Source organism: Columba livia, chromosome 8 (genome assembly GCF_036013475.1).
Source record: "Columba livia isolate bColLiv1 breed racing homer chromosome 8, bColLiv1.pat.W.v2, whole genome shotgun sequence".
NCBI classification, from domain to species: Eukaryota; Metazoa; Chordata; class Aves; order Columbiformes; family Columbidae; genus Columba; species Columba livia.
In genome coordinates this window covers 24,416,501-24,440,280 of record NC_088609.1, presented here as the reverse complement: position 1 = coordinate 24,440,280, position 23,780 = coordinate 24,416,501, and the positions used below count along the sequence as shown (strand labels likewise).

Genomic DNA, 23,780 nt, shown 5'->3' with positions numbered 1-23,780 from the left:
TTGTAATTCATCCAGCAGTAGTCAGAATGATAGGAACAAACATGATTTACTATGTCACCTTTAAGGACGTGACTTCCACAGTGATAAAATAAGCACACTGCATTACACAGAACACTTGCTTCCTTCCATACGCCAAACTGACAGGAAGGAAAATTAAGATATAAATAAATAAAATAAAAGATGATGACAGCCCCTCACAGGGCAAGCCAGGCTGCAATAATCAAACTGATCAAAATTATGCAGTACGGTACAAACCGCTTTGTCCCTGCTTCTTCGCATCTCTATATTGAAGCCCATTTTTGTTGTAATTACACCCCAGGAACTGTTTGTGAGTCTGTATCACAGAAGAAGTGAAGGAGTTGACCTGACGGACAGAACAAGCCTGCAAACAGTTGTGTCAGCACAACTGAAGGACAGCACACCTTGGCAAAACCACTAGAAATACTCTGAAGTAATTGTACTAACATTTTAGACCTATTTGCCTTAAGTTGCTTCTCCACTGCCAGTGCTGCAAGTGAAGTCAGTTTAAAGGAGACCATGTACTGCAAGCAATCTTTTTTTAACCTTTCATGTTTTAGATTGTTAAAAACAGCAGAATGAATCTTTTCTGTAATCTAAATAGCATATTCATGTACCAGAAAGTCACTTAAAAACCAAATCATTGTACTCACCCACAACAAACCATGTTTATAGAATCCTTCGTCTTCTCTAAACATCCATTAATAAGACTAAATATTAAGGTTTGTCATTAAATAATATAAAGGCTTTGTTTATGCTAAGAAGTACTATCAGAATTTTGAAAAGTTGATTGTGGCAGTGTAGATGCCTGAAACTACACATCTTTAATATAAATATAAGTTAAGAAGAACATGGAATACAAATACCAAAATCCACACTTACTGAAAAAACCCAAAACAAAACGCAAAACCAACTTTCAAAGATTTGGGCCACTTCGATAAATGAAGCACTTGAGTGCCCTCTTATTTACATGTAACTAGAGGAGGAAAGATAGGAGGAGAGGGCTGTACAGGAACATAGGATTGTCCTGCTACACCGGATCAATGGTCCACCAATAAAAACGCTTTGAAGAAAATAAAAAAAAAAACACAAACTATTAAGGCATTATCAATGCAAATTTAGAAACCAAATAATCAAATATTTTACCAGAAGTTGTTGATTCAGATCATGTTTTCTTCAAAGTAAACAACTTTCTTAACTGCTGGTGACCGAAAGCTCATCATATGCATCCCTGTTTTGCTGCTAGAAGTCTCTGACAGACACACGTAGGAGAAGTGAACGTTCTGTAACCAGGAGCCTCATACCCTTAGTCCCTTCAAGTCAGGGCTGATGTTAGCAAGGGACCAGCATTAGACACAAATACATTTGTCCCTGATTTATGTTTAAGCAGGGGATTTGTGTTTCCATGACAGCTAGCTCCTCAACTGATTAAAAATCTTAAATTGCTTTTCAACTTTTACAAAACTAAGCAAATGCTTTATTGTGAAAAATCAAGAGTTAAGCTGAGGAAAAACAAAATGAAAAACCTGATACTGCTTCAGAGTGAACTCTCAGCCCTGCGCTGAACGCTTGCAAGGTTATGGAGGGAAACCATGGGGGGCAGGAGGACGGGCATTCCAGAAGATGCCAACAGGATGAACATTACCAAGCTTTCCAATGGAGGAAAAACACAGAACTAGAGCAGATAAAATAAATCCGATGTTTGTTTGCTTGTTTTTTAACTAGAAAGACTACAATAATTCATGAGTACTTATAAAAATACAATAAACAATCAGTGCAAACAATCAGTGTGCATCACACCCTTTCCTCTGGAATAAATAATCCAAGAAGCGTCAGTTCCAAACCACCCAAAGGTCATTCCAACCCATGCAGCTGCGGTCCTGCCACAGGCCTCAGCTGTGCATCCCTGTTACTCCATTCCTTCACACACCCCTCCTTCATCTGAAAACTACCTAGTTCAAAGAAGAGATAGATACAACTAACTGCTTTTATGCTGGTGATAGATCTTGACCGGATAGTTTCTTCAACCAGTTCTTCTTCTGTCGTATTTTATTGCGAGTGTTTTAAGACAGGAATAATTTCTGCTATTTTCCTCAGAGCCACAAAGGTCTTGCAGTAACATGTAATTTCCTCTAAAGCGTGGTGTCCACAATATGGATACAAACTGGATGGAGTACAAAAGTAGACCAACCATAACTTTTTGTGGTTTACAGCACATTTAGAAACAGCTTGGGAAATGTATGAGGAAGCTGAGGACAGAATGGCCAAGAAAACAAAACTGACAGCAAGGGGCTGGGGAGCATAAGAAAATAAGTAGCACACACAACTCTTTCCCATTGAAAGAGGACTACTAAAATGACAGAATTACAAGACTTTTAGTGCAATTTCCTAAAAACTAAACAGAACACAAAACCGAAAATGAAACACAACCAACCAAATAAAAACACCTACATGCTTACAACATGAAGACACACAAACTTTCTTGCAAAGAACACTACTTGAATAGACTAACGAAAAGCAGCAGAAGTAATCCTACACGTGAACCAGCAGTAAGTAAGAATTGATACTTTACCAATGGGTTCAGAAATACTTCCCCCACCACAGTCCTGTACAGAAGAGAACTGTAATCTTAGTCCAAGCTCAGGGGGACTCAGCCTCATCTATTCTTTCTTCCAGACCACTTTCTGTATTTAGTCATCTATAATTTTCACTTACTATTTTTCTTCTTTCCAACACCCATCTCAGGCTGTTTGCTTAGCCAGCCTTAGTGTCCCCCTCTTGAACCACATGTTGTCTGCTGTTCTTTTTCTTCCAGTTTTTTCCAATCTATTTCCACCTGATTCTGCGACACTGGCCTCAGTTCCAGTCTTGCTCCACTGTCTGTCTTCCATTCTCAGGTAAGTTTCCAGCACTGCTCAGTGTGTCATTCACTGCTTCAGTTCCTCCAGCACAACTTTCCTACTTCAGAATCCTTGTCCTGAACTACTGCCCATGCACAAAATGTGCTTATCACCCACAGGCACCTTTCTTTCCCAGCTCTGGGAAGCCAGCAGAGGTGATACAGTAAAGCAGTAGGAGAGCGTCTCTCTCCCTGTTCCCACTTCCAGAACCAACAGAAAGCTGTAAGCAGAGCAGATGGGTTCTTTGCATAGTTTAATTCTTACACCCACACTACACAAAATCAACCTAAACAAAACCAAAGAGATCTTTTCTTTCCCAACAAGCGCAGGTTGCCAGCCCTGAGGCAGCCCTCCAGCAGAGGTCTCTTGAAACACAGTTTTGAACAGAGAGGTGAACCAACCAGTAGATCAAAAACATCTAAGGTACGGGATTGACGGATCGCCTGATCCCGATCAATTCTGAGCGCACAAACAGATTTTTCTCAGCCCCTCTATAGAACACAATGTGCTTTTTCCTTGCTACTTTCATACTCTCTGCTGGTTGAAGGACAGATATCTAATAGTATTAGCACTTACAAATAAGAACTACTATAGTATATTCACACAGGTTCAATATATTCTGTAATAATTCACTTATTTTTATTTGTTCTTATACCGCCTAAAAACTCATGGTTTCACAACTCAGAGGTGGGGTTTTTTGCTGGTTTCAACATAGTACTAATACCAATGAGTGCCCTGTAGTACAGTTCCTGAAACTAACTAGGTGAGTCATTAATCTATTTTTACTTTGACATAATGTTTCTGTAACTAGATACAGCATCAAACAGAAAGAATGACCTTTTTTGCCTTCACAAGCACAATGAGACACAGCAGCATCTGAAGAGAAGTACAAAAGCTATTTGTAATTAACACTTGGTATTTTGATAAAATCAGATAATATTTCATTATTGCTAACTATGCAATGAAGGCATGTTCATTAGATTTTTGTACTCATCTTTTTGTTGGGATGACTTCTAGTCAACTGAGCAAACAGCTGTCCATTATTCCCACTTCCACTCCCTTGCCCAAACCCTCTGTCAAAGATTACCACCACATGGCACAGAAGTGAACGCACTTTGGTCTCATAGTCTGAGAATCATCCTCTTCATGGAAAACCATCTTCACCAGAAGTTTCTTGTAGTCAAATAAATCAGGAGCTGGAGTAGCAAAGGTGTGTGTGCCTGCTCGCTCTGCCACTTCAGCTGTACGTACAGTAAACTGACAGCACGGGGCCACAGGAGTGTCCTGGGCTACCCCAGCAACACTCCACAAAGCTCCAATCTTAGCCCTGTTACTGAAAACAATTAAGATGTGCCAGGCTGAAATGAGGATGGCTGCATTGGCAAAGGCTGATTCAAACCACCCTTAACTTCTTGTATGCACACTATCACACAGCTAACTTGAGAAAATATTTCCTTTAAGTTCTATTATCCAAGTTGGGAGACAAGGAACATAAGGGGAAATACTATTTTTTGGCTATAAAATGGATATTGCCCCAAACCAAACATAACCAAACCAAGGCAGAAGGTATACCAAGATAGCTCCTTTCTTTTGATAAGAACCAAGACTTCTGGCAACTTTAAGCTCTCCCTCTTAAATGTAATTTTTAGTTGTATTTCTCCAGAGAGAAGTACGATTTTCCAGAAACTGTCACAATACATTTCACATTTTGATATCCAACGTCAAACATGAAAACAACCCCTGACAAAAACTGCTCAAGTACAGAGTTCCTGGGTATGTTTACTCCAACATACCAGCTCGTCTTCCAGGGCTTTCTAGTTCACAGAAGCCAGTCTGGATCTCTAACTCCATCACACACTCTTTCAGAGATTCAAGTAACATGAGAACTTCTTTTATGATATGAAATTCTACCCACAAACGTGAAAGGGTACCAACATCATGGCAGGCAGTTTTCGGTGATGCAAGCAACATCTGTGTGAGACAGACACTCACAAAACTTAAAAAAAAAAAAAAAAAGGGAGGGGGTCTGCAGATTATTATGAAAAAGCAACCACAAGAAGGACACAACTGTCATTTACAGATACTAAATGAAAATACATGAAGGATTATTATTCCACAGCTGCAGTCAGTCTGGAAAATAAGACTACAGAGAACACGATGCTTGGGGCAGAGTTTGAATAGGTAAGATTAAAAAAAAGTATTTGCTTTTTCTCAAATTGATTTTTTGTCTTAGAAGTGAGCGTTTCATAACTATTTAATTAGCCAGTCCTTAAGAAAATATTGCAGAACACTTACAGGGAGAACAAAATATTGTTTTATCGCATTCTTATTTCTACAGACTATTATGACAATAGTCTTCCTAAAGCCTGTCACAAGACTCTTCTCTACAAAATGTCTTCTATTAATAGGATTACTGAAAATTCTAATAAATTAACTTTCTTCAGTATCATCTTTCATCTATTTGAAAGATAAGATAATTTCCTTTAGAGATTTAGAGACAGGTGGGGTTTTTTTGTTTCTTTGTTTTTTAAACTATTTCTAATAACTAATATTGTAGAACATAAATACTATAGCACTGGTATATATCGCTACTGGTAAAATCTGAGAAAGATCAATAGAAATGAATCTGTCAATTTCAGGCAAAGCTCTTTCATGTGTAAAAACTGCTTGGGAAGCAAAACTTCTGGGACAGCAAACTCTCTTCATTCCTCAGAGTTTCTTGCTGACTCCTTCCATGAACCTTTATAATACTAAACTTTAAACCAAAGTGCTATTAAATGCAGTTTTGTGTTAAATGCATACTATTTAGTACAATCTCAGAGACCAGCAGTTGTCTGCAAGCCTCAGGATCACTGCAGAGTATTGACCATATTCATAGTACAGGAAAGAATACTTTATATACGGGTTTATCCAAATTTGTCCTCCTTCTCAGGCAGAAAGAGAACGTGTTTGGGACAGAAAGTCCTCCCCAAATGCCATCTGACTACATCATAAACTTGGCAGGACACTCCAGAGAGGCTGGATTTATTTTGGGCTCAGCACTGTGCCAATGTAGTCGTGTAGTTTTTGACTTGCAAGAGACTTAGGTCCTGCCAGTTCAGAGCATGGACAAGAGCACACATCTGCTTACAGAGATCACAAAGTGCCACTCTCTTTGATTCAAAAGGAATTACTTTTCTAATAAGGACTTCCTTATCACAATCAGCAAAAGGTCAATCATAATTCGGTTTCTTCCCCTACATTCCCCCTATCAAATTTCCATTTCCTCCCCAGAACTGGTCTGTTAGTGTAGACACTCTTAGTCCACTTCATCTTGGAAGTGTCAGAACTGATGTACATGTCCTGCACTAATGCAGCAGGGACATGGATTTACCGAGCCTGGTTTGGTCCCATGTGCACTAATGCACTCCACATCCAGCAGCCTTACCGCACAGATGCTGCACAGATCACGTTAATGCATTTCTGAGCAGGAAGCCCCAGACAGACTTTAGGGAACAATACATATAGACAGACTTCACTTGGAATTGTGACAAACTGCTGGGAAACATTTTTAGTAACAGCACATTCAGGGCAACAGAAGGACTGAGGGTTAAAAAATTATCGAAAAAGGAAGAAAGTGTCCAAAACCAGGAAACACAATTTCTCTTTTCTGCTCCACTCTTCCATTGAGACTTTTAAATATGAGCCAGGGAAAGCAAGAATGAAGGAAAGTGCTCGTAATGCTTAAAAGCATATTACAGAGTCGACTTCTTCCATCACTTGTATATTCTACTAAGTCATGTGCATTGAATAATAATTAGACATTCATCCCCTGGCACAGTATTGGAAAGCCACTTCTGGCAAAACTCAAGCCTGGACACACTCCAAAGCATATGGAGAGCAGTGGATCAAAATGCAACATTACTTGCCAGTTTTTGGTAAGCGTACTTATTATTTAAAACATTTTTACGGTTAAAGAGTATGAAAGTGTTTCTTTGTTTAATAGTACAGAGAGCTTAATTCTGCAAAGTATTCCACATAACCACAGTGCACTAATCTCCAAATCAGAGTTGCTCAGATAAAAACACTGTTGGCTGATCACGTTAGTGACCCTGTTTTGTTCTTTATTCAGGTTGGTTTATGATTCATAGGATGTATTTCATGTATGCTGACATGATGTTCTTGAATATTATCCCACATTGTCTTGGATGCCAGGTACTGGACACATTCACATTTTTAAGAGCAGAGAGCACATGCTTAGGATTATGCTAGTATCTTGAATTATTTGTATCCTGAGTAATCAAGCTGAGTAAACAGAGTTGCAGATACAGTTTGAAATAAGATAATTACTAAAATGGAAAACAGGATGTTTCCCCTTAAAAGATTAAGGGGAAAAAAAAGTATTAAAATCTTAGAGGAAAGACGTGATTTGGGAAGTTTCTGTTATGCAGGGCTTTAAAATTTGTTTATTCTTTTGCCCTTCAAAGACAGTCTCTTGTACATTACTGAAGTCAATGGGACATCTCTAAAGAGTCTGCAAACTTGATCCAGAATCTCTAGAGGCCACAAAGCTTCCAAGCATGCAGGTGTTCTTTACATGATTATTGTCACATATGATCCTGTCGGCTGGCCCTCAGCCTCACAATGCAATTGCTAACAACAGCCCCCCTTGTAAAACACAAATCAAATCCCGACAGTGTTATTCACCCAACTGTAAATTCTTATAAATACAACTAGAGATTTTTTTGTGGCATTTAGTAGTGTTCAAAAGTTTGTCAGGCTTGAGAGGGTTTTGTTATTTTATTTGGTTTACTATTGTTATATGATTTGCAGTCTAAGCAATGGGAAAAAATTGTATTTCAGAGTTACTGTTTTGTGGAAAAACTTCAACATTGTCTCTGTGGGTCCCTAACCACTAGGTTTTTAGCTAAAGTAAGATATCTAAGAGTTCGCCCTGCTCCTTCTACATGAGCTGACACTTGACAGCACATCCTTCTTAGCAAGAAAGATCAACTGATTACCCATGGATCTATCATTCTGCATAAAGAACATGTAAAATAATAGAACATTTGCCATAGAGTACCAGTTGCAAACCAATGCAGAGCATCCTGCTCCTCCTACAGCAGGAAAGCTAGAGCAGGTATTAAGTTCTGTCTTGCAGAACCTTGATGTTCTATCAACTCACTTCACAACAAAGTTTCCTAAAAGTCTGCAACACATTTGGAAGTCACTCAGCATACATTCCGCTGCACAACTGTCTTCCCTTGTTGTGCTACTTGAAATACTGGACAGCAATATGACACAAATCTTTCCATCCTGCTCGTAGCTACATTTCAGTGAGTTAAAGTCTAGCACTTAGAGAGCATTGGCTTATTTGGAGACAAATCTCAATAAAGCACTCAGCAATTCATATAAGGGGTGTTACAAAAATATGGACTCAATTTCAAAGCTACAGTGATTTCAAACTGGGTCAATTTATTTGAAACACCCTGTAGTTAAACCACAACTACATTTGTCACGTACCAACAGCAACATGCAGTGACAAGCCAATATATTGATAGCTTGCTACCATTCTATAGATGCATCAAATATCAACACAGATTCACTGCCTAACACACAAAAATATGTTAGTGTTCACAAAGCCACTATTGGACCTCCTACACCAAATCTGGTAGGATACTTAAATGCAGTTTCCAGTACAAGAAAGCATAGTTAGAAATAGTTTTTAATCTGCTATAGGAACTAATATTTAACTTCTTTGGCTTTTCTAATAAATGATCTTGCTGTCCTCCTGTTTCTCAGCAGATTTTAAAATAACATGTTTTGCTTTAAAGGCCTTCAAGTAAAAGTTGAGAAGAAGAATGGAAAAAAATGCTATCAGACATCACCATATAGTGATCAGTAAGAGACCTACCAATGCAAAGGATGCAGACAAGTCTGAGAATCCTAATTTGGAAGGTAGCATATAGATCATGAATTCACTTTAATTTGTATCAGAGGTTTTCTCCTATGGTAATCCCAATGCTGTACACGCGTCTACTTCAGTGAATAGCTTAAGAGCAATCTTTTCTGGTCTAAAAATCGAGTGATACTGACCTAGGTTTGCAGATACATACCAGAAAATAAATATTTAAGAGGGTAAGATTATACACTTAAGAAGTGCACATCCCATTTCAGGTACTTCCAAAAAGACAGTAAGATTGGAAAAGTTCCAGACAAGGAGGAATTAAAACATCTGAGACCTTAAAACGCATCAGGATTAAGTTTACATTTTTTAACCCAAAAATCTCAAAGCATTTAATAAGATATCAACAGATGATGAATATATAAATAGCATATATAATAAAATGAAATATTTATCTCTTCCAACTCAACAAATACTCCTTTTTAGTTACAATTTAATTAAAACATAATGTAACAGATAAAAAGGAACCCTAGAGAATAACCCTCCATGTACCATAAGGTTATGATGTACTGGCATTTCACAGTGGAACTTCCTGCTACATGACAGCCACCGTACTTTCAACCAAAACATCCTCACGCACATCGCTTAAGTAATACAAACATGTACCTCTACATGTAAATACAGAAGTGTTCCTACCAACGCACAAACAAACGCATGGAGCAACTAACTACCGGACGGCAAACGAAAAGTGCCCGAGGTTAATTCTTTTAGGTTACGTGAAAAGGCGAGTCTGCTCCTGCCAGCTCTGGTCCACCCTCTGACTGGAGGGATGCCCACAGCACTGGCGATGGCTGTAAGGAGGGACATGTGGAGAAAAGCACGAGGGCTCCTGCGGGCCGGCAGCACCCGGGTGCAGCTGCTCAACCGAGTCCTGCGAGCCCGCGCGGGCCGAGGCAGCGGGCGGGCTCCGCGTAACAGGTCCTGCCGGCCGCTCCGCCGAGCTCGCTGCGCCCCAGGGGCGGCAAGAGAGGCCCGATCCGACCGGCGGCGTGGGCAGCAACAAGCACCGCGTCCCCGGGGCTGCCCGACACCTGCTCCCGTGCCCCAAGACCCGCTGCCAAGGAGCTCGGCGGCCGCGGCAAGTGCCCCATCCCCGGTGCCGCGACCCGCCAAGCCGCCGAGCAGCAGCGCAGCCGAGCCCCGTCCGCCGCCAGGCGCCGGCGGGAGGGAACGGCGCCCGCGCCCGGCCGGGAGAAGCGGCGAGCCCTGCGGGGGGCGCCCGCTCCTGAGGTAACTTTGCGGAGGGGGAGAGCGGGGAGGGAAGGGTGCTGGCACCGGCCTGCCTAGCTCGCCCGCCGCGGGGGACGGCCCGCTGCCGGCCTACCTGCGCGTAGTGGGGTTTCCTGAGCCAGGCCCCCGGAAAGAGCCGCCTCGCCATGGCAATCACACATCCCCGCAGCGGGGGGCGATGGGAGGCGGAGCGAGGAAGGATCGCTTCCCCGCCTGCCGCTGCAGCCGTGCCGCCGGCTTGGCACGGCACACGGGCGGCGGCAGAGAGGGAAGAGAGAGCGAGCGCGGCGGCGGCCGCCGGTGCCTGAGGGAGGGCGGGCACCGGGCGACAGCAGCTGTCAGCGGGCAAAACGCGCGGGCAGCTGCCGCCCCCGCGGACGCAGGAACCCGCCCGCTCCGCCACCCGCTGCTTGAAGGGGTGGGTCGCAGCCGCTCTGAGGGAGCGAGGCAGGGCTGAGGGGGAGGGGGCGGAGCCAGGAGACGCCCCGCCCTGTCAAACACGACGGGGCGGGGGCTCTCATGGCTCCGCCCCCTCCCCTCAGCGGCGTCGAACCGTCGGGGCTGTCTCGGTCGCTTTTCCCGCCCTCTGCCCGTGAGGGACGGGAGCGGGGCTGGTGCAGCCCAGAGTCACCTCCGAATTCACCTCGGCGCTCATGTCTGCCAGAAACTTCTGGGAACCTGTCTGGGGACAATTATGAAGAGGTCAGTAAATAAATAACGTGTCTCATTGATTGCAAACAGGCTCCTGTCATTTACTGGACAGGGTATTAAAAACAGCTGAAGGCCTGTTACAGTCTAAAAAAAGAGTACTTCCTCCAAAATAAAGAGGGAGCGTTTGCCTGGGCCCTCATTAACATAGACTAGGAACATCAGTCTCACAAAGCAGGGAAAAAAAAAAATATCAATTTTTCCTTCATCACAGGATCATCAATGCTTCACATACTGCCAGAAGTCCCAGTCCAGTTGAAATTAGTGGGAACACTTTTCATTTCAAGTAAAATTGTCCTTTCTTATGTCAAGTTTGATTTTTTGCTCTGTCTTCATGTGTTTATGATGTGGTCATGACCTCCTTTAATGCAATGTGTTTAGCAGAGTCAAAGTCAAAAGCCAGGTCTCCTGTTAGGATGCTTTTTGGCAGTGAGACTTTGGGCAAAGAGATTATGCCATGGTGTAGAGATAAAGGTAGTGAGGAGATGAACATAACATGTAATGGCTTTTGGCATTCAGTATACTTACCAAAGAAGGCTGCTTTCATGAACAGACTGGTCACAAAAATACTACTGTAAGAAGAAGTTCTTTTGGCAGGGCTTACTCGTAAGGAAAGTTCTGTATCTGGAAACCAAATGTTAGGTGCTCACAAGGTATTAAAACTCTGCAGAATGTAGAGAGGCTTGTGCTTTAAGATTCAAGAACAGTCTGCAACTGCTTTTTGAATAATATCACTGCCAGAGTCACTCTGAAGGATGAATCTGAAAATAAATTAGTAAGATTTGGCACTCCTGTAAAAGCAATCCTGGCTGCAATACAGCCAGCGGCTCTCACAGTGAGGCTGTTTTCTTCTCTTCCTATTCAGGCAGGCCCAGATGGCCGCGCTTTCTGCATCACCTCCCTCTTCAGTTCAGTGGTTTGCACAAGTTCAGCTAGATTACGGGCACGCAACGGAAAGGCAACGTGAGAGGGGACTACAGAACAAATATTTAAACATTTTGCTGAATAATTTCAAGTCATTACTTCATCCAGTGCTCTATGCCAACCCTTGGAATGACAGACTGGGAGTAATGGTGAAATGTGGGTTTCCCATATGGCAGGCAGGGATCTAAATGTTTCATTCCTGTTATGTCTGGATCCAAAGAGTTCCTAGCATATGTTCATTAGGGAATGTATTTTTCACTTAGTACATGAGATCTTTGTCATCTGTGAGAGCAGGTGCTTTATTCCAGCACCAAACTATTTAGTTATTTTGAAGCACTCTTTTTGCCCAGGTTTTGCTAAATGCTAAAATGGAAGGTCATTTCAGCCTTTTACAGATACCTGTTAAACAGAGAATTCGCAGGTAAGCCTCAGAAGAGGCAATTCCCATGAAAACCTAGGCCACATAAACCAGAATAGTAACAGAAAAGGTGTAGCATGCACTGACTTGGCATTCAGTGGGTGTGCAGAACCAAAAGAATATTCTAAAGACCAGGGGCAGATGCAGAAAAGCAGCAGAGGTAGAACATAAATCATACTGATGTGTTATTTAGAGTACAGCTTTTCCATTCACACATAGCTTTCCATTCTGCAGTTCACACGTTATCCATTTTTGTATGCCAGTGCCAAAACTTTGATGTCTCTTAATGCCCAAGAAGTAAAAGTTATGCTGATTTATTGCTGCGTGTTAATATTTAAGTTTTCTATCCAGCTATATCAACATTGAGTGTTGTTAATTCTAGTGATGCATGATTTGTGTATTAGATAAAAATCAACTGCTGATTATACAAGTACAGTGTTTGTCACTGATGGTGTCAAAAGGTAAATATGGTTTTATAATACTTTCTTACCTCACGTTCAGTTCTGTGACAACTTGGAGCTTAGTACATACTAAGTATAACTCAGAAAAACCTAAGGGTGGTTACAAGTGCTGAAGCATCCAGGAATTCTGGATATACAATGAATGAAAATATGAGACTAATGAGAATGTAAAACTACAGAGAAGAATCTGAATTCTTCAAGATACTCAGTATAATGTGCACCTTTATAAATACAATAAAGAATTTAATCCAATTTCTTTCGAAGAAAAATCTGTATTACTTGAGCAAGTAATACAGGATTTAACAATAAACGAAAGCTGAACATTAACGTACTGCAATGGCCCTCAACTTGCTGCTTACACAGTTATTTGAAGCAGCTACATCCACAGAGCAATTTAACTCAAATGCTATCATGAGAGACTCCATGGGAAATCCTCAGGGTTCACATACTTTCCCCACCATCTTATTATATGCAGGGAGCCTCTGGCTAATGTTAATAATCACAAGACTGCTAATGTTAATAATCACAAGGCTTCTAATGTTAATAATCACAAGGCTTCTCTTTTTCACAGAAGCTTTACCAATATTCAGTCTGCCAAGCATGGCTTCCTGGATTAGTGCTCTTACTCTTTGGATATGCCTAGGAAATATTCTGTGATCCTGGGCAGTACTACAGTTTTAAGGTATTACAGCACCATTAGGAATGGAAGGCCTTAGTATTTGCCAGTCACCTTGGTTTGTAATTAACTTTAATAAATGTATTTATATAGTATACCACATGACAATGATTTAAAATAAAACCACCTGCATTTCCTAAAATAAAGTCTACCAAAAAAATTAGGGGTTTCTCTCTTTTCTTATTACCCAGCTAGCAAGGTGCTTGCTCAGAGATCTATCTGGGAGTCTGTTTTTTATACAGACCCTACTTCGTTAGGCTTGTCTTTGTGGAAGAGAATGAAGATCTAGGGACACATCCAAACTTTCCCTCATATTCCCTTTGGAGCAAGATCTTATTTCCTTCCTCTCCCGCAAATTTATGTGAACTCTGATTTAATTGGTGTGTTAACTTGAATTTTATCCTAGTAGATTATTTCCTATCAAATTCTTAAAAATGTTAATGCTTCTGGTGCATGAATAGGTGAAGCCATTTCTTACCCAGAAAGCAGACGAAGCCTGTTAAGGATTCCCTCGTGACTTAACTTGTAATAAACAAATCATTAATCTATTTGAGGAAATGGACTCTTCTAGCCAGCAAGTTTCCTTTCTAAGGCAGTGTTTATACGGTCACTTTAATGTTGTATAACTCCACCCTGCTGCAGAAGCAGATGGTATCACCTTCTTCTCCTTGCTCTCAGTGCCTAACTTTTCCCTTGGGTTGGCACAACCATTTCTGTTGTTGCATAAAGAAGTAGATCAATGATCTGAACTAAAAACTTATCTTAATTATTTTTTCCTCTGAGTTAGGTTAGGGGCAGTCCAATTCCTTTCGTCAGTAGCTTGGATTTACACCAGAGTAAAGTGGCTGTTTGTAACACCACTGAAACTTCTACCTTGTTTAAACATATCTGTATCAAAAATCATATCTTAATGCAGTCAGATAAATGACATAAATATATGTGACTCACTTCTAGCTTTTGACCCAGATTAGATTCAACTATTATTAAGCATTCAGTGATGCTGATCAATTTGAGGTACAAGTCTTTGCTTTGAGAGACACAATATCTACTGGTGTTATTTTTTTTTCTGATATATTGTTTAAAATTAAAAATGTATTAGAAAACATTACAGTTAATAGGTCTTAATAACATAATGTGTTTTGAGTAAAGAGGTCTTCATAAATTTGGATTAGAAGCTTTATATATTACAATCCTTTATACATTAGCAGTCTGAGGAAACTGCAAAAATACTTTGGTCTGAAGATTTGAAGGTAGTCATTACCTCATTAATGGTCAATTGTAAGCGAATGCTAAACAAAAGTTTGTGTTCTCATTGTTTCAAAGTCTACAAAGACAACTCAGTTCAGAATCAATCAACCAATGAAGTTAATTTTCCTTTGTATGTACTTGTTCTTTCAAGTCAATTTCCTCTATTAATTGCTGGAATTGGAGTTACGAGGTTCAAGAATTTTACTCAAGATTAATTGAGGTTATATATTAAAATCCATAGTCAGAGTAACACTTGCTATCATTAACCTATTTCTGATTTGGAAATAATTTTATAATTTTGGCACAAATGATGTAAAAAATGTGCCCAGCTTTCAACATGAGTATTTTGCTTAATTATCCAGGCTGTTTCATTCTTTGAATTAGTTATATTAGGAACTTCTGTCCACACTACTTGAAGTAAAATACTTTGCTTGTTCTGTTTCTCCTACACTCATGGTAGTAATCTGTTTAAAAACCCAAACATTTTTATGATCTGAATGTGAGAATCTTAATTCCTATTGATGGACTTTCCCATAAAGATAAATAGTCTAGCTGGCATTTTCGTAATGTCCTACTGCCACTTGCCAAAACTTCTTACCCTGAATTAGCACTTTGACCTTCCTCCTTGCTTTATAAGGTATCTGAGAGAGCTAGGAAACATCCATGTGCTAGCCCAAACTCTTTCAAAAATACTGCTAAGTGCTCAATATTGAATCCCAGTACTGAAGCCAGTAGACACTGACATAAGAAGGTCAATGACAATGAGGAGATGTCAGCAAAACTGAATTCAGAAAGATGTTTGTTTTTAAGTCCTGAGGAAGTCCAGGGTTGGAACAAATCACCTAGCAGGGTAGTACATTTTTCAGCATGTGATGCTCTTAATTAAGAGCTCTGACTTCGGCACAGTGAGAACAGCTGCAATGGTTTAATGCGTTGCTACTCCCAGCTGCCCTACCATCCCCTCTGCCCGAGGACATTTCCACAACAGAACTGTTTCAGTTCACAGTCTAGCATATTTGCTTTAATTGCCTGTGAATATCAGCTCACACTAAAATGCTAGATTGTGAGGCCCAGCTAGTGAGGTACAGATGTGTCCTGCCTTCTGCCAGCTGTGACAGAGGAGAAAAATGGGAAGAAGAGCAACTACAGAGAACAGAGCTGCTACATGAAGCCCTTTCCTCTCTTGTCCTCTGCTACTTACATTTACTCCCATGCTATTCCCTCTCTTCTGCCGTGCAACTGTTTGGGTAGCTCAGCTCTTTGTTGAACTCAAATTAAAAATAACTCAAAAAATAAGCCACATCGGTTCTCTGGTTTGATTCCACATGCCACTCAAAAGACTGTCATATTCAGAATTGCAGGAGTATCTTGGCATCTGGCAGAAGCAGCAGAAACAGGAACTGTCTAAAATGAGGCAAAAAGAAAAGCTCTTCAAATCTGCCCTAAAACTAATGTCTCCTTAAAATACATACTCCATCCCAGTGATTTGTTGGGCAGAGTGAATGGATCATGGTGTTATATAGGAATTTGAACTGAACTAATTGTTCCTTCAGGCCTTAAATCATATATAAGTAAATCTGCTTCAGTTGGCAGGCTTTAATGAAGCTGAGAATCTGTCCCTGTATGCAGTAATTAATACGATGTAATGACATGCCTTATCAAACAGTCTTTCCAATACTGGCAAAAATTACTCAAAACATAACCGTTTTTCATACTTGTTCTGCATGCAGAATCTCTATACATGAAATACAGGAATTTTGTACTGAATTGTTAGATTCTGACAGCACCCTGGAAAACAATCAGCAGAAATTTTTAGGAAATAAAAATTTATTTTTAGGAAACCTCTAATTGTAAGGATTATAAATTTGTTAGGTCTAAATATTTTTTTTAATATTATCCTGCTAAAGTTGGTAATTCTGAGGTCATTGGTAATAAAGGAGCTCTTTTAAAAAGCTTATCAGCCCTTAGAAAGGAAGCAGCAATGTATTGCTTAAATTTAAAGCTGTTAACTAACTATATGTACAGTTGATCTGCTTAAGTTATCACCATTGTTTTTTCCAGAGAAAACATTTTTAACTTCCCTTTAAATAAATAACAAAACAAACAGCCAGACAGTCAAGTATATTCCTGGCACAGAGCAGATGCCTTTTTAAATCCCTGGAGTAGGCAGTCTATTGATTGTATATTAATTAATTTCTGTAGCTTACTTTATAGAAGGTACCATGAGATTTTTGATAGAAAATATCCCAATAGACATAAGGCATTAATTCAATTATTTAAAATTTGTAAACATCTGAATTTCTACAGTAGCTTGCAGCAATTCCCAGTATAAACATAATTACTAGAATAAAGTAAAACTATTTTATATTTAGGAGTTTTTTAAAAGCAAAAATGCTGTTTTAAGCAAAGTACAGAACTGTATTCACACACAAATTTTCTTATATAATTAAAAATACCCAAGCAGAATAAATTCAGTTGTATAAAATATATTCTTTGAGTTCTTCTCTATGTAATAGTATACATTTCTGACCAACAGATGTTTTGATCCATCTATACAAAATAATGAATGACAACACAATATCTACTGGGTTACAGCATTTCTAAAGGTGTATATTTCTAATTGAATGACAACAGGCAATTTGGAGCAGTAACAATTTAAAACTCTTCAAGTAAATGATGGAACTTATGCTAATATAGTATGCAGTCTTATATTTATCTATATCCTTCATTTAACTTTAGGTAGAGAAGTATCACTGCAGTCATAGATTAACTACATCATACCAATATACTGTAAAATTATCTTGTCAAATGAGGCTTCTGCCTGGTTCCTGCAAGGCTGCAATCCTGGCCCGGCACAGCGCCACAGGCTTGCCCAGCAACACTGAACTTCACAGCACAAGTCATTTTTCCCCTACCCCCTCACAGCTCATTTTATTTCTATGTCACAGTCACCCCCCTCCCACCCCCCAGTCTGGATAAAACTATTTTGTGACGGCTTTATGACCTAGCCCATCAATATTATTCAATTATTTTTAATTAGAGGTTATTTTTAACTCAGATTGTTTCTGTGATGAAATTCACAGCACAGCTGAACAAACAGTTTTTTTGCCTGCACTACGGGTGTGTGGAGAGAGTGCTGGAGGAGGAGGCTGTGGTGGGAACCTCTTAATCCAGCCTGACTGCTAAAGGAAATGTATTGTGGAACTGCAACTACAGTAATTTTATTATTTGATGATATGGTAGGAACATTAGCCTCAAAGATGTATTTTAAGATTTCGCTGTATGAATCTACATCAGAAATCATGTAATTTGATTACTTCTCTTTAATTTAAAATAAATAACGGCTGCCTTTTAATACAATTAAGTCTATTAAAAATAGCTATATTTTGTCTAAGTGTATAAAGAATAAACTACTGCAGTTAATTAAATCATTTACTATCTCAGAAGAAACACATTGAAAATATATATTTTGTAATAAATTGAATATATTCAGTGCTATTATAGTGAACCGTGCAACTGTTGTGCATGCTCTGAGTTCTCATTGTCCTTAGGCTCACAGCTCTTTCCAGAGTATTCAAATGACACCACCATCACCCTCAGACAGAAGTTGTAGCAGATAAGGCATTTTCTTTTGACCAAGCAGGCAATCAGACCCTTTCTAGATCTTTTGTATCACGAAGTACCTGCATAAAAGGAGATTTAATCCACAAACTCGTTACTTCCAACTCGCAAAAACAATTTGGGCTTGGGATTTGGGAGTATACTTGCAAAAATATTAGTAGTGGGTGAGGTACACTGCAAAGTTCTCTGAAGACATAGAGAGTCTTTGTTAGACTTTTACACCTCTAATAAGGGTTAACTGGTAGCTGGTCAATGCAGTCATTGTATTTGACAGAGGCAGTGCCATTTCTTTGAAGATATTTCAGATGACAACGGATATTTATTTTCTATTTTGTCTACATATCTACTAAATAACTTGTTATGGTTTAGGTCAACTTTGATGTGAGATTTGCAGAGTTTTCAATCAACTTATTTTGTGACTGCTTCTGTATACACAAACAAAGAGACTTGCTGTGTGCTGACATCCAGGCTGACCTCCTTTTACCTATGTTTTATCCCAGCTCCCTCTTCACATCCTGCAACTGTCCACACAAAACCCCTTCTGAACAGTATTGTTTGAGCCTGGGCTTATTTACACAACTGAGGATATAGGTGTAACTCCAGTTTTCCTTCAAGTCAAACTCTAACCACAACTATCGTTTCCCACATGTCAGAAATTTATGGTTACAATTTGTTTAAAATCGGAACAAAGTGGAAACCACACAACTTGTTCATCTCTTTTTGCAAACTCTCTTCCCAGTCATCATGTATGAGTCAAAGTGGATTCTAAACAGAATAAAATTACATATTTGACCCAGTTATTAATTCATACTAAAATTGCTGTTTCTGTTCAAAAATGTTTTAAAATAAGACCTGGATTTACAGGTCTATCAAGTAAGGATGCCCTTTTCACCACAGGCTATTAACTGGTAATTAAATCACACGAGTAATCTGATACAGCATTATATCTTTACTAGTATGATAGCACTGCCACAGACGTTTTACATCCTAGAATCTGCAGTAAATTAACAAGTCCTTGGAGGCCATCACTACTTGACCTCTTGGTCTGTTTGCTGAATTCCAGGCAGGGCAAAAGACAATCAGTTCTACTTTTAGCAGTCATCTGCATAGTAGCACAGTGTCTTGATGATGCTTGCCTGCGTTTCCTTATATCTTTGGCAAGTACAGCTCTAGAATTGTTCCTGCCTGAGAAACAGGTACAGGTCCAGGGCAAGGCAAACTGACAAGAGACAGTTGTAATTTGAAGGAGAATTAAACTATAGCAAATTGGCTTCTGAATTAGATAATCCTTACACCACACTTAGCACACTTTCCCTTTTGTGTGTTGTCTTTGTAAGCTGAATTTGTCTCAGCTTTTTAGGGTGTTTTCATGTAGGTGAGCCCTTTGAATATAGTCTTTCTCATCCTGAAGTTGTCTTCACATCTCTTTATGGTAGGTATGTGTATTCCCCTTTGCATTCCTCGTGGGCAGGAGGATGGACTTTGGTTTGCTGTAATGACACACAGCAGAGACCCCTGTAACGGCCACCAGTGCTTCCCAGGTTGGGAAGGCATGTGGTCCTCAGTTCCAATGGGTGAGGCCATCACACAATCCTTTTCAGTAGCCATGAAGTCACAGAGCCAGCATGTCTGCCTGGCAATGCTTTTTCTGCTTTCCTGACTCGAGAAGCAGCTCACTTCCCCCATAATCAGAAATATTTCAGTTGTCACTTCATGAACTGCCCACAACCATACATTTTATCATCTGAAAGAGAGATGGCAGTCCATGGGGACAAACTGAAGGTCATTTCATGTTTCCCTCTTGGTTTGTTGTAGATGTTTCATTCTGTAACTGGAACAGAGTAAGAAATAAGCCTTTTCTCTTTGCATTTCCGTTTTCTAAAATGAACATTTATATTGCCTCTTCTGCTGCCTTGGTTCTGTCCTCCCTCCTCAATGTATATACATCCTGTCATCTCCTAGACCCATGAAGTTACTTCAAGCTCATCTGGCTGAAAACAAACCCATTTTTATCCATACCTGTATGTGTTATGTATACAGACATGCATAGAAGTCATGTTTTTCAGCTGGAGCAGTTCACTGACCTGGCCAGTCAGATGGGCAGGTGTGCACCGCTCCTGGCACAGGGGACAGCCAGCAGGGCCGAGGACACAGCAGCCCCCTTGAGCAGAGCTGAGCGCAACCTGAGATGGCGGCAGCAGCTGCCAGACGAGTTTGGCTGTGTTGGGAAACTGCACTCTTAGCTGCAACTGCAGAGAAGAGCTGGGTTCACAGCTGGGGCTCACCTCCCCTCTCCACCTTGGGCTCAGACCTCCCCTGCCTTGGGAGGAGTAAGCTCGATAGACCGAACCAGCCAAAACCGATTTACCACTGCTGTGGGGTTAGTTTATACTGCTTGTGCTATGAAGCAGATTACTGTAAGGTCATGGGAGCACCCAAGTGGGCAGAGGGGGAGCCCTGGCAGCATGCTAGGAGGGCAGCTGGGGGACTGCTGGCCCTTGCCTCGGATCAGCTGCTTTGCAGAAGTCACACTTCCACCTGCTGTAAACGCTCGGACAGGGAACCGCTCAGCTGGTTGTGTTCATGTGCTACATCTCCACACTTCTCCCAAACCCATCCCTAAGTTTAGCTATCTGATAACTACACCCATGCTACAACTTCAGATTGTACTGTTTTAACTACATTAATCTGGTAGAGATATAGTTCTCCTGTGTTGCTAAGACTTTTTTTTTTTTTTCTGTTATTTCATTGATGCATTATAAGACTTGCACTTTTAACTGAGGCACAAACTGGATTACAGTATACTTTTGCAGCTTCATGATGTTTCAAGTGAATGTACTGTTGCTTTGGTTTTACATTGATAGTTAATGTAAAACTCATCAGAAAAGCACATAGGATGAAAACAGAAAAAGAAAAAAAAACATTGTGCTGTCAGCCCCAGATTTCAGAGATAGAGTCATGACTGTATGGATGGGGATGTCAGTGCTGGTTTGAAGGATGTCAAAATAGAAAATGAATGACTGAAGCAATGAGAATTTATTTTGATCCTGTTTCTGTATCATTTTTTAGCTGAATGCAGATGTGTTAACACTGTGTTAAAACAGAATCTGGGCTTTCACACTGAGATAACATGATATCAGTGTGGACAGATCAAAACCTGTAGGACAAGAACTAGGACAGGTGGATTAGTCAAAACAATGATACTTAGATTGCACCTTTTACTTAAGCATATCAAAGTTAACAAATGTAACAGTATCACTAATTTATAAGCAGTGGAAAAATGAGGCATGGACCTGGTGACTTGGTTAGTGTGTCAGCCTAGGACCATTTACAGTTCTGGCAGCAGCTACAGAAAGGGCTCCTGCCTTATCTTCAGCCCCTGCAGCTGAATTTACTGGGCTGCAAACAGCTGTGTTAGCAGGATCCTGTCATGCTGCACTGTTCAAAAGTATTTTGTCTCGGTCCTCATCAGATAAACTATTAGGAAAAAAGAAAAAAAAAAAAAGAGAAGTGAGGGACTTTCCATTTGAGTGGGACTTGGCAGGTCTGCTGAAAGCTTGTGAGAAGGCCCATGCTGCATTCCAGGTGGTGTGAGAGCAGGAACGCTGCACTAGCTCTCCCTCCGGCCAGACTGATGTCCAGAACAGACTTTTCACCACAGATGAAGCAGCAATATTCTGCCATGTAACTGTGTCCTTGGGGGCCATTAAACATTTTTTTACTTCAGTTTAGAGTTAAGAGGTAAGTCTGGTCTGTACTGCTACAAAATTTAACCACTTAAGAGCTGGAAATTCTGCTATAGCAGACATTTTTAGAGTCCACAAAGGAGCACAGATGTTGTGATGGACAAATCCTTACCATAAAACTGTATGATGCCAAAGTCTTCAAGAAGTTACCGTACAACTCATCACGATGTAAAGTATCTGAGACTGCAATTAGTTTTGCAAATCCGCAGAACATAGCTAAAGAGAATGAATAAAATGCTTGTTTAGGCTTTAACTCTGAAATGCTGACTGTGCATTTCAACTTTAGTCACTAGAGCTTCAGCAACCGTTTTCAGCTCTTTGCTTAGAGAGCAGGGGAATGCATCACACCAGTGCATGATCAAATCCTCAGGGGTTTGGGAACCGGAACCTCTTTCTGATCCAGGAAATTAACCAAAATTTCAAGCTTTGGCAGCTGTTTGTTGTCTGAAAGAAGGTGATTATATGACCACAGCAGCAGAATGACAGTGCAGAGAGAGTAGTAAACCTCTCTTAAATTCCAGCTCTGAGTTATAAGCTCATATTTTTATGCACTGGTCTCAGAAAAAGAAGACAGGAAGAAAGATTACTCAGGGCAACGCTTGCATATCTTCACAAAATTCCCACTAGTTAGAGCAGTAATAAGCTGCGGTTCTCTCACAGCTGTTTTCTGGAGCTAAAATAATACTATGTATTCTCATACGTCTGTAATACAGAAAAGACAGCATTACCAGTAAGAACACAGTGACCCATGTGTAAGCACCCAGTCAAGCACTTCTTTTTCCCCCTTTGGACCTCTCTCACTGCCTTTAGGTACAAAAAAAACATGTTAGTGTAGCTAAGATAGATGCAAAACACATAATCTCTCACAAGAAATGCCTTTCCCACGCTTCAGCTATCGTACTCAAAGATGTAATTAATGTAGAAACAGTATGTCTCTTACTATTTCAGTCCTCAAGTATCTCAGTCTACTACAAGTTTTATTTTTGCCACTGTTACACATACGTGGACAGAGGGATTGCTCCTTGTTCAGCCACTTCCAGCAGAGAGATGAACTGCAAATTAGGAATAATTAAGATCTCATATTAGAATTACATGAACATCTAATAGCTTGTAAGTGCTTTGAATGGTGAACTATAGAGCACCTGAAGAACTATCTATTCACCTACCAAAGACCATTCAGTCATAGAAAATCCTGGCTTATGTTTTACAAATAATTTCAGAAGGGTTACACACCTGGAATAAAATTTTAAGTGAATCAAGTATTAAGGACTTTTAAAGTTGCAGCTTGTTTGACATTTTTTTCAAGCATCTGAAGTGTCTGTTATCAGATGCAGAGCTAACATCCATAGTTTTATTAGTAACAGTCTTTGGTGCTTCTGAGTAATAGTGGCAGGGAAGGACTTAAAGAACAGAGTTAGATTGCTAAATGTTAATTTTTGGAAGGTAACCAACCTTCTAATGGTTTTCAAGTTTAAATGTGGTTTAGTTCAAATAATAAAGATTGTGATACAAACGGATCATATACTAAGCCACACAGTAACCGCTGTTTAATGCATGTGTTGCAGAAGCGCTTTAGAGACATACAGTTAAAACCAAAACTGCAATACTCTCCTAATATTCTATCTGCAAAAGTTACAAGTAGTAGATGGTTAAATATTAAGGAGATAAGAATGAAGAAATAATTGCTTAGGATTGGTAGGGCAAATATTTTGTTTTCCTATTAGTTGAATTTAACAGAATAGCATTTGACTGGGTAAATTGAGTCAACAATGACCATGACAATGAACACATTTAAAAGGATATTTACAGTTTAAGCTTTACCAAGCAAGATCCCAACATTCATAAGAAGATGATGGAGTACATGGCAGTTGTTTTTCATGATTTCC

General features: G+C 40.0%; 2 protein-coding genes across 5 annotated transcripts in view; one reads left to right on the top strand and one right to left on the bottom strand.

The window, feature by feature from the left end:
* The window catches only part of EVI5 (ecotropic viral integration site 5), a 105,851-nt gene extending 95,295 nt beyond the window's left edge, over window positions 1–10,556 (bottom strand). Inside the window, exon 1 of one of the 2 annotated variants that reach the window (XM_065071135.1) lies at window positions 10,187–10,556. In XM_065071135.1, the coding sequence (XP_064927207.1) occupies window positions 10,187–10,240 (54 nt within the window). In that variant the 5' untranslated portion in view covers window positions 10,241–10,556. The remainder of the gene's footprint in view (window positions 1–10,186) is intronic. The other variant, XM_065071130.1, reaches the window with a different exon arrangement.
* Window positions 10,557–10,632: 76 nt separating this feature from the next.
* MTF2 (metal response element binding transcription factor 2) overlaps window positions 10,633–23,780 on the top strand; it is a 40,965-nt gene continuing 27,817 nt past the window's right edge. For 2 of the 3 annotated variants that reach the window (XM_065071156.1, XM_005498737.4), the window contains exon 1: window positions 10,633–10,794. The gene's annotated coding sequence lies outside the window, so the exon portion shown is untranslated. The remainder of the gene's footprint in view (window positions 10,795–23,780) is intronic. The other variant, XM_065071155.1, reaches the window with a different exon arrangement.